Below are 12,107 nucleotides of genomic sequence, written 5' to 3' on the forward strand. Positions count from 1 at the left end.
TACCAAAAAAGACTTGCATTAAAAACGCATCTGTTACGCATACACACCTGTGATGGTGTTAATACCGCAGTCAATGACCAAAGCACCATTCTTCAGCCACTCTCCGCGAACCATCTCTGGTTTACCAATCCCAGTCACCAGGATGTCTGCCTTTCCCACCTACAACAGAAACCAAAGGGTGCACAAACGACAATTATTATGATTCAAGCAGTTTGAAAATGCGGAGAAAATTTACAACAGTAAACAAGTGTGTATTAATAGAAATGGTATTATATATTATTACACGGCTCTGTGGAATACTTGATTCTGCGCCATCCAGCGGTATGTTATTCCCAAATAAACACCGCTGAAAACCGATAACGCAGGCTCATCTGAGTTACTGAATTCAGCAGTGCTATACTAAACGCCTGCTAGGAACTGGTTTTCTTTGTGAAAGTTTTGCATTTGATGAGCTAATAAAATATTAAAACTCAGTCAAATCAATATTTTGTGTACAGTTATTTAATTATGCCATCCAGTATCGTGGACTTGCTCTCTCGTTTCATTCAAACGCAGCTGCTGCCATTTTGTGACTATTGTTTCTAACTGTTGGATTATAAAATACAAACAGGTATGATTTTAAAACTGTTTAATCTGAAATCAATATCTCTTATTTCCATAATTATTTATGTGGCGAAATGCTTTGTAATAAGTGGTATGACTGTATACCGTATCTCTTGAATGTCCATCTAGTTTGAACTTGCCGGAAGCTTTGCTTTTAAAGACCTAATCAAATATTTCAACTCGGATCAATATTTCGTGTTTATTTATTTACCTATGTGGCAAGTAGCCGTGTAATAAGCGGGATAATGTACATCTCTTACATATATTTTCTTGAAAAGACAAATAAAATTGTCTATTTTAAATGGACAGCAATATATTTTTCAGTTCAGGCAACTTGAAAAATATATTTTATTTGGGTCGGTTAACCTTTATTGTTAAACCCCTAATATTCCTGGGGAAAAAAACAATCGGGTTCCCAGCATTTTCAGATTATCTTTGATTAATCTGTTGCCATATTCATAACCAGACTAATGCAAGCCTCATAAAAATAAAGTTTCAATGCCACATAAGCGACTTGATGCAGACAAAAGAATTTCCATGTAATTTCCAGGCTCTTTCCAAAATAGTAATAACTTTCCAAATAATTTATTTCATAGTTTTGATACTTCAGTATTCTAAAATGTGAATAGTGTGTGTGCGGATTTTGATTAGCTAATATAATTTATTATAATATAATATAATATAATATAATATAATATAATATAATATAATATAATATAATATAATATAATATAATATATTGCAAAAAACCAAAGTGTAAATAAAGCTCTTTACCTCAGAGGCCAAGTCTGCAGTCTTTGAATGACAAGTTGTAACAGTGGCATGATTCCAAAGGAGAAGGTCGTGCATTGGTGCACCAACAATCTTACTGCGGCCAATTACCACAGCTCTTTTTCCTGCCACAGACACACCTAAACACAAGACATTAAGGAAATGAAAATCATGAATAATCACCATTTAAAATATATACACTGTTATAATTCAAGTTCATTTAAGGTAGATGAATGGTTCAACCAAAAATTACATCAGCATTTGCTCACTTTCATGTCAAACACTTCTGTGGAACACAGAAGGAGATCTTTGAAGAATACTAAGAATAACTAAAATCCTAATATCCTAAAATCCAGTCCATAATCCATTGAACTCCAAGTCTTCTATCTTTTTTTTTTTTTAGGAACAGATTTTAAGTGGTTATTTACTCTCAAGTAAATTTAAATCATTGATCAACTCATATACACAAAGGCCAAATCATGACACAGGTGGCAAACGAGTTTGATATTTTTGACAGGTTGCCACATTTGATTTGGACTGTGTACAAGAGTCAGATTGAAGATTTATGGATTACTTTTACTCTACCTTTATGTCATTTTTGGAACTGTTTGACCCCATTAAGTTTCATTGTATGGACAAAAACAGCTGTAGCATACTTCAAGTATCTCCTTTTGTGTTCCGCAGAAAAAAAAAAATAATAATCACACGAGTTTGGAATGGCAGTAAATTATGACAAAAACTGTACAGACAAAAAAAACTATTGACAAAAACTGTACAGAATCTCTAAACGAATAAGCCTCTTTTAACCTGTGTAAACCTGTGTTTATGAAAAATGCATTTATGTAGTTTCTATAAGTGCGCTTTCTCACTGCACCTCAGACTGGGATATTACTTAAAGTTTTTGAGATGTACAAAAATTGACCAAAAATCTGAACAAACAAAACTTTGACAGATAAAGCTGTGTGCACTGTATCTAGGGGTGAGCGATATGTCTCGTTATTTAGTATATACAAAATGCAATGCATCGTCTTTTCTGTATAAATTAAGTAAACATGTATTCTTATTAAAGTTACAAAAGTGATTCTCTCTTTTTTTTTGTTGTTGTTTGATCACCATTAATGACAGCAGGTAAATTTGGATGCTGTTACTTTAAGACCGACTGCACTGATCCAATATACTCGTAGGTTGTTCTTTCTCAACTGTTTTCGTTCACTTAAGACATAATAGACTGTTTACTTGCAAATACATGTCACTTTGACACATAGGTATGTGTATTTAACCATTCAAGGCAAGCCAATTAGGCAGCAAAAAGCACTCAGTTCAGTTCTCACACGCTCAGAGCAGCGGCTTCATGGAGAGGCTGCTCACTGCAGAGCAAATGGTTGGAGCTATGTCTAGCTCCTCGCTAGACGTCCAGCGAAGAGGAGCGGATGTAATTTTGGTGTAATGGGTGGAGCTAGAATATCCAACCACACTCTGAAATGAGTTTACTTTTGCTGCTAATTGCGCTTCAGCGGTTTAAAATCAACTGCTTTTAAACTGCAGTGCTTAAAAACACATGCAAACGATAAGCTTTCGTGACCGTGCAGCACAGCAACGTCACCTGAGCGCAACAGCGATAGAGACTATAGTCCAAAATCTCTACCGGTTAATACATTTCTACCGGTATATCGCCCACCCCTAACTGTATCTAGTGATCCATTATGATTTAATGTAAACGCTGTCTGAAAATGATGTCTAGAAAGCTTATATTTACAGTAGACGACACAAATGGAGTGAAAACAGTAAGAATATCACAAGCAAACAGTAAACAGAAATCAGTATCCTTGCACACAGGAATCCAGAAATACACACAAAAGTCATTTAAATCAGAATTATAATCCCCTCATGCAAGACAATCCCCTCAATGCATGCAATTTATCCATTCACGCTCAATTCACAAATTCACACACCAGTTCTTCCTCGAGATGTCTGTCTGAAGTCTCAAGAAAGCAAATCATTTAGAGCAGGGTTTTCAAACTTTTTGATGCCAAGTCCACCCAGATATGACTATCCCTTTACGAAAGACCAATTACATTAAATAAAAAGGCATCTATATATTTTAAGACTCATTTATACAGTTATAGCAAAACAGTGAGATATTGTAATAGCATGTTTAAATAAACAATTGGCATTTATAATCTAAAAATTATTATTGTCAGGAAAATATTACTATTTCTTAAGTCAAGTCATCTTTATTTATACAAGCGCTTTTTTACAATACAGATTGTTTCAAAGCAGCTTTACAGTGATAACAGGAAAATAATGCAAGTATGTTTAGGCTATGCAGCAGATCTAGAAGGAAATAGTGTCATAGTTCAGCTTAAGTAAGTTCAGTGATGGTTCATTTCTGTTATAAAAAAAGTTTAGTTAATTTATCTATACAGCTGCTCTGGAGAAAACCGCAATGTCATCGTCCAGGTCCAGCTCAGTTCAGTTCAGTTCAGTTCTCAAATAATGGTGTCAGTGCAGGCAGATCAATAATATTGTTGAATATTAAGTGTCCCCAACTAAGCAAGCCAAAAGCCAAAGGTGAAAGTGGCAAGGAACCAAAACTCCAAGTGACAGAATCGAGAAAAAAAACGTTGGGAGAAACCAGGCTCAGTCGGGGGCCAGTTCTCCTCTGGCCAACGAACGAACAGTGTATGCTTAATAAATAGAACAGCTTCTAAATAAATAATAGCCTAATAAATGTGTTTGTATAATAGCCTTTCACAATAAATCATTTGACAGCAAATAGGCCTAGAGGTGGACACCCTTCCAAATAACACTCCAGGCCAGTCGTACTGCTGTAGATTCCCTAGTTAACAAACAAACCTAGTTAACAAACCATCAAACTTTCTTTTTGTTTGTTTTGGCATGCCAATGTTGTTCAAAACGTTATAACATTTTATTTCTAATCAGTAGTAGAAAAGTAGGAGTCACCTATTCTTTTGTTTAAACCTTTTCTTCATATTTTTTATGTGTTAAGAATAAATAGGTTGACTTTTTTAATTTGGCAAGTTATTTTAAGTTATTTTCACTTTTTAGATAGGATTTTTTTTGGGGGGGCATGGTGTCTCTCTGATAAAAAATAACCGTCCTGCTGGTTGTTTTGTTTCTTAATAAATGAAACCAATGTGTACAGATCAGATGGCGAACCTGCGCCTAGACACGACCACAGCGCATCCCTGAAAAGTCAGCAGAGATTGCGTCAACTAGACTCTCCCCTGTGAAGGCCTCGTCGACACGACAGCCATCGGCACTGAACCTCAACAAACCCGTCTCCATATCGGCGTGATGACTCTGATCTTCAACCAGATGGAACTGGATAATATTCTGAATGATCCAAACCAATCTGACTTCTAAACCTGTAATGCTGCCTGAATCAACTGGCCCCGACTGAGCCTGGTTTCTCCCAAGGTTTTTTCTCTATTCTGTCACTGATGGAGTTTTGGTTCCTTGCCACGGTCACCTTTGTCGCCTTTTTTCCACCTTTGTTGCCATTGGCTTGGCTTGCTTCGTTGGGGACATTAAATTTAGAATTTAATTTAATATTCAACAATAATATTGATCTGCCTGCATTATATGAGAACTGAACCGAGCTGGACGATGACATTATGGTTTTCTCCAGAGTGGCAAATTAAACTAAATTAATAACTCTTTTTTTTTTTTTAAATGTGTTTATTGTGCAAACTTCCAAGCATGTTACAGACAATAAACAGGTCAACTGTAAATAAGAAGTCTGGCGTTTTCTCATTTTCTTTTCCCTGGAGGTAAATCTTTTAGTAAAAGAACATAGATTAAATATATATATATATAATAAATAAATATATATATAAAATAATAAATAAATATATATATATAAATATATATATATACAGTAACAACAACAATAATAAATAATAATAACAATAGTAATGAAACACTCAAAAACAAAAACAGAAAAGAAAGAGGTATTTGATCAAATTTAAGAGTCTAACAAAGTTAGGGAGTTAACATAAGAGAGAAAAGGGTCCCATGTACTATGAAATCGTTTCACAGATCCTCTGACTGTATGTTTAATTTTTTCTAAATGAAGAAAAGACATTAAATCTTTTAACCAAGAGGTTGAGCCAGGGGGATTAGGACTCTTCCAGTGCAGCAATATGCATCGCTTGGCTATGAGGCCACAAAACGCAGCACAAAAAGGTCAGCTTGATATTTATTAAACCTGCCCACAGGAGACACACCAAAGATAGCAATTAGAGGGCATGAGGTCAGGGGGATGCCCAAAATTACAGAGAGGGAGTTGAAAAAAGACGACCAGAAGGAGTCGAGCTTAGGGCAGGAGAAAAACGTGTGTGTGTGGTCTGCAGGGGAAAGAGAGCATCTAATACAAGAATCATCCGTGTCAGGGAATAATCTCTTTAGCCTGGCCTTAGTGTAGTGGATCCTATGTACCACCTTAAACTGAATAAGGCTCAAACGAGCACAAGTGCAAGTGGAGCTGATCCTAAGCAGTGACTCTCTCCACCAGTCCTCGTCTAGTGCCAGCCCAAGCTCTTTTTCCCATGTATCTTTTAGCCATAAAAGGGAAGATACTTGCGAAGAGAGTAAAAGATTGTAAATTGGTCCAATGCTGTTTTGTGACGCTGATGAAGACATTATTTTATCTAAAAGAGTCTCCTCGGGTAGGTTAGGAAAGGATGTAAAATTAATTTTAACAAAACTATGAAGTTGGAAATATCTGAATCGACCATGAATAGATAAGCTAAATTTAGTAACAAGGTTTTCCCACCTACAAAATATTTTGTCTAGGAAGAGATCACAAAAAGAGACCAGTCCTTTCTTTTTCCATAATTTAAAAGTTGGGTCTAGCAAAGAAGGAAGAAAGAGGTGGTTATTGCAAATAGGGGAAAGGACAGAAGGAGATTTTAATCCAAAATGTTGCCTGAACTGCTTCCAGATTTTTAGCGAAGAAAGTACAACAGGGTTATTAGTGTACTGAGAAGGCCGCGTTGTAAGTGGAGCAAAAAGCAGTGCGGGTAGAGATGAAGTGCAAGAGCTGGCTTCTATAATGCACCAGTTAGTGTCAGGGGAATGATACCAAGTTTTAAGCTTTTGGAGATTAGCAGCCCAATAATACAACTGAATATTAGGGAATATTAGGCAAGGCCTCCATCACGTTTGGGCCTCTGGAGAATTGATAATTGAATTCTGGGGGGCTTGCCCGCACAGATGTATGAAAGTACAGTGGCGTTAAGTGATTTAAAAAAAGATTTAGGGAGAAAGATCGGGAGAGTCTGAAAGAGAAATAGAAACCGAGGTAATATGTTCATTTTAATTGTTTCGATGCGACCCACTAGTGAAAGAGGTAGTACCCTCCATCTCTGAAGGTCTGATTTAATCCTCTCAGTCAATTCCACAAAGTTATTCTTATAAAGGAGTGTGAGATGTTTACACCAAGTATTTAAAGCCACTAAGAGATAAATGGAGGGGTAGCGCGTCAGGAGGAATCAATTTCGCTAACTGGTTAACAGGGAAACATACACTCTTTGTGATGTTCAGTTTATAACCAGAAAATACTCCGAAGGCCTCTAACAGATTTACTATTCCGTCAACACAATTTACTGGGTCTTGAACATATAATAATAGATCATCAGCATATAGTGCTACTCTGTGTTCGATACCTCCTCTAATTATGCCTGAAAATAATGTGGACCCTCTCAGGGCAATAGACAGAGGCTCTATAGCGAGTGCAAAAAGCAATGGTGAAAGGGGGCATCCTTGGCGTGTGCCACGCGAGAGAGGAAAAGGAGGCGAGGTTTTGGAATTTGTTTTAACTCTTGCCACTGGAGCAGAGTAGAGAAGATGAATCCATGAGACAAATTTAGGGCCGAATCCAAATTTTTGGAGGATTGTGAACAAGTAATGCCATTCCACCCGGTCGAATGCCTTCTCCGCGTCAAGCGAAATAACCATCTCAGGATTTGGAGAGGCAGAGGGAGTCAGAATCACATTTAGAAGTCTACGTACACTAGATCAGCGGTCCCCAACCTTTTTTGCGCCACGGACCGGTTTAATATCAGACAATATTTTCACGGACCGGCCTTTAAGGTGCGGTGGATAAATACAACAAAATATAAAAAATATATAAAAAACAATTAAATATAATAATAAACGTGAATCCAATGTGTAGGCTTACTTGCAATTTTATTAGCAGGGTACTCGTAATATCGCGCCTAAAGACAACTGAGAAAGCCTGAACACAAACAAAAAGCCCCCCAAAAGAAAAAAATCTCCATGTTTACGGTGCTGATGCGATGTAAGGGTGGCGCTGCCAATAAAGCACCTAAAAGCTGTCACAAAGAACCGATTTTAAGAACCAAAATTAATGATTATAAATATGTAAAATATAGCAGGAGACATTTTAATTGTTTAATAATAAACAAGTGTTTTCTGTGCAAAGATGAAGTTGACAATGCTGACTCGATCTTCGCAGTATGCCTAGTGAACGCGCCAGAGAGAAATGCACATTTCATACGAATTAAGCAGAGAACAGTCAGTTTTCTTTTGTTTTGAATTGTTCTGTTTAAAATTAGACATTTCAAGCTTTCTATGTCTCAGGTCTGTGAGGCAAGTAGGCTACCTTATACGCTGAATTTCGGTTAATTTATGAGATCAGCTCCAGTTCACGCGCCCGCGCCTCCGTGTCCTGATTAAATATTTTCTATTATATTTACTTCTTATTAAATCCTGGCAATTGGGTGATGAAACATTGATTAAAATTAAGATACAATTAATACAAAACGAAATACAATTTAAAGACAGGCTTGCTTTCTGTCTGAGGTCTCTGTGAAAGTTTTAAAGCAGTCTTTTTGTGCCGCTTTCAGAGCGCTCACGTCCGTAAGGGTGAACAGTCCCATCCGAACAATTATTATTATTATTATTATTATTTTTTTTATTTTTTTTTGTGAAATAGGCTACATTTCTAAATTAATGCGACTTATAGTCCAGTGCGACTTAGGCTATATTATGTTTTTTCTTCTTCATGACGCATTTTTTTACTGATGCGACATATACTCCGGAGCGATTTATAGTCCGGAAAATACGTTAAGTTATATATTCTTTCTGTGAGGCCCAGTACCAAATGTCCCACGGACCGGTACCGGTCCGCGGCCCGGGGGTTGGGGACCTCTGCACTAGATGACAGTTGACGGCCCAAAATGAAGCCTGTTTGGTCCTCTGATATAATATCAGGGAGGCAGGTCTCAAGTCGGCATGCCAGTATCTTTGCCAGTAACTTGACGTCATTGTTAAGCAAGCTAATTGGTCTGTAGCTACTACATAGGTTGGGGTCCTTATCCTTCTTTAGTATGAGGGATATCAGCGCCTTGTTCAGTGTTGGTGGCAGAACTCCCTGTTCTAATGAATCATTGAAAACATCTAATAATAAAGGAGCAAGCTGTGCAGAAAACTTAAACTCAGCGGAGAAACCATCTGGGCCGGGGTGTAATGGCCTTCCCCTTTAATTTGTTTTGCTTTGCGTCACCACTAGATGGCGGAATACATTTATTGCATATAAGGGAAAGGAAACAGAGTAAGAGTATTGTCACGTTTGTTCTTGAGCTAACCAGCTTGAGAAAATGGTTCAAGCTTTAAGCTTTAGTATCCCTTTGGCAAGCAGAGCGAGGTATGTTTAGTTTGTTTTCCCTGTATTTCTTTGGTACCATTTGTTGATTTCTTTGAACACAGTTTATTTTGTGTATGTTGTTTTGAGTTTATTTTGTTTGATATTTATGTATTGTTTCTTTGTTTTCTTTGTAGTTTTACGGTGCTACCGTGCTGTGATGCGATTGTTATGGTGCTATGTGCCTTTTGTTATTCTGCATCAAAGAAATGCAAGAAGTGATTTCTTGTAGACTGAGTGGTTTATCCAAATTTTCTGCTGTTTCCCTACTTACCGATGGTATATCTAAGTTATTAAGAAATATTTCCATGACAGAGGTATCAGGGGGAGGTTCTGATTTGTAAAGGTTGGAATAAAACGAAGAGAACTCCAAATTTATATTTGTTGGGTCTGTAGTCAATTTCTGGGAAGAGTCATATATTTGGGAAATAAAGTGAGAGGCATGCTGATGCCTCAACTGCGAGGCTAGAAGACGACTGGCTCTGTCCCCATGCTCATAGTAAGTTGCTCTTGTCCGTTGTAATAGGTGTTCTACTTTACTTGTTGTCAGGAGGTCAAATTCGGTTTGTAACTGCAGACGTTTAGTTACCAGAGCAGGATTTAGAGAAGAGGCATGTTGTCTATCAATGACTAAAATAGAGTCTATAAGTTGTTGCTGTCTCAATCTTCTGGATTTAGACAAATGCGCACTAAAAGAGATAATACGCCCACGTATAAAAGCTTTTAATGTTTCCCATAGTAGCGATGGGGAGATGTGTTCAGACCTGTTGGTCTCTAAAAAGAAATTAATGTCTGAAGATACATAGTCGCAGAACTCTGCATTGGCCAACAAACTTGTGTTCAACTTCCAGCCTCCTTGATGCCTATGTGAACCCGAGGGAAGACATAACTCAAGTCTATGAGGAGCATGATCAGAAATTACTATGGCAGTGTAATCTGTAGATCTGACGAGAGGTAAAAGGGCCTTATCAATAAAGAAAAAATCTATGCGGGAGTAAACTTGATGGACATTAGAGAAATAAGAAAAGTCTTTAGTCTTAGGGTGAAAGAAATGCCAAGGATCAACACACCCCACCCGATCCATAAGTATTAATAGAGTCTTAGACATAGCTGTTGGCATGGTCGATCTGGGCTGTGAACGATCGAGGCTTGGATCAACAACGCAGTTGAGATCTCCTCCTAGTATAAGATGATGAAAATTTAAATTTGGTAGATGGGAAAATAACGTGGACATAAAATTTGGGCTATCCCAGTTAGGTGCATACACACTGACTAGCACAACCGGCGTTTGATGAAGAGTACCAAATTAATAACTTTTTAACAACAAAAATGAAACATCACTGAACTTACTTAAGCTGGACTGTGACACTATTTCTTCTGGAAACAAACTTTGTTGCATTATTTTCCTGTTATCTCAGTAAAGCTGCTTTGAAACAATCTGTATTGTAAAAAAAGCGCTATTTGAATAAATGTGACTTGACTAGACTATAGTACAGACTAGTAGTAGCAACCCTCTTGCAGCCCCTGTTCTAGACTTACTCCAGCTCAGTTATTATGATGGTGTCTCTAGTATACTTTAGCTGTGTCCTAGCAACTGTTACAGCTGCCATTGATGAGTGACAGTAATGGTAAATGAAAAATGTCTAGTACAAACCATTTACCAAAGTTATATTAAACTGTCTGAAAACAAAACAGGGTTCACAAGCTGTCTAAATATGTTCACCATGGTCCATTTATAATAAAGAGTATAAACTATTTATACAGTGAGGAAAATAAGTATTTGAACACCCTGCTATTTTGCAAGTTCTCCCACTTAGAAATCATGGAGGGGTCTGAAATTGTCATTGTAGGTGCATGTCCACTGTGAGAGACATAATCTAAAAAAAAAAAAGAAATCACAATGTATGATTTTTTTAAACTATTTATTTGTATGATACAGCTGCAAATAAGTATTTTAACACCTGAGAAAATCAATGTTAATATTTGGTACAGTAGCCTTTGTTTGCAATTACATAGATCAAATGTTTCCTGTAGTTTTTCACCAGGTTTGCACACACTGCAGGAGGGATTTTGGCCCACTCCTCCACACAGATCTTCTCTAGATCAGTCAGGTTTCTGGGCTGTCACTGAGAAACACGGAGTTTGAGCTCCCTCCAAAGATTCTCTATTGGGTTATGTCTGGAGACTGGCTAGGCCATGCCAGAACCTTGATATGCTTCTTACAGAGCCACTCCTTGGTTATCCTGGCTGTGTGCTTCGGGTCATTGTCATGTTGGAAGACCCAGCCTCGACCCATCTTCAATGCTCTAACTGAGGGAAGGAGGTTGTTCCCCAAAATCTTGCAATACATGGCCCCGGTCATCCTCTCCTTAATACAGTGCAGTCGCCCTGTCCCATGTGCAGAAAAACACCCCCAAAGCATGATGCTACCACCCCCATGCTTCACAGTAGGGATGGTGTTCTTGGGATGGTACTCATCATTCTTCTTCCTCCAAACACGTTTAGTGGAATTATGACCAAAAAGGTCTATTTTGGTCTCATCTGACCACATGACTTTCTCCCATGACTCCTCTGGATCATCCAAATGGTCATTGGCAAACTTAAGACGGGCCTTGACATGTGCTGGTTTAAGCAGGGGAACCTTCCGTGCCATACATGATTTCAAACCATGACGTCTTAGTGTATTACCAACAGTAACCTTGGAAACGGTGGTCCCAGCTCTTTTCAGGTCATTGACCAGCTCCTCCCGTGTAGTTCTGGGCTGATTTCTCACCTTTCTTAGGATCATTGAGACCCCACGAGGTGAGATCTTGCATGGAGCCCCAGTCCGAGGGAGATTGCAGTCATGTTTAGCTTCTTCCATTTTCTAATGATTGCTCCAACAGTGGACCTTTTTTCACCAAGCTGCTTGGCAATTTCCCCGTAGCCCTTTCCAGCCTTGTGGAGGTGTACAATTTTGACTCTAGTGTCTTTGGACAGCTCTTTGGTCTTGGCCATGTTAGTAGTTGGATTCTTACTGACTGTATGGGGTGAACAGGTGTCT

General features: G+C 38.0%; 1 protein-coding gene across 1 annotated transcript in view; it reads right to left on the minus strand.

Moving 5' to 3' along the window:
- Window positions 1-12,107, minus strand: part of mthfd1b (methylenetetrahydrofolate dehydrogenase (NADP+ dependent) 1b) — a 49,102-nt gene that overhangs the window by 18,228 nt on the left and 18,767 nt on the right. The window contains exons 7-8 of the mRNA XM_084393905.1: window positions 1,378-1,514; window positions 48-159 (exon numbers count right to left, since the gene is read on the minus strand). Of these exons, the coding sequence (XP_084250031.1) occupies window positions 48-159; window positions 1,378-1,514 (249 nt within the window). The remainder of the gene's footprint in view (window positions 1-47; window positions 160-1,377; window positions 1,515-12,107) is intronic.

The sequence above is a fragment of the Rutilus rutilus genome (assembly GCF_951802725.1).
Source record: "Rutilus rutilus genome assembly, chromosome: 21".
Classification (NCBI taxonomy): domain Eukaryota; kingdom Metazoa; phylum Chordata; class Actinopteri; order Cypriniformes; family Leuciscidae; genus Rutilus; species Rutilus rutilus.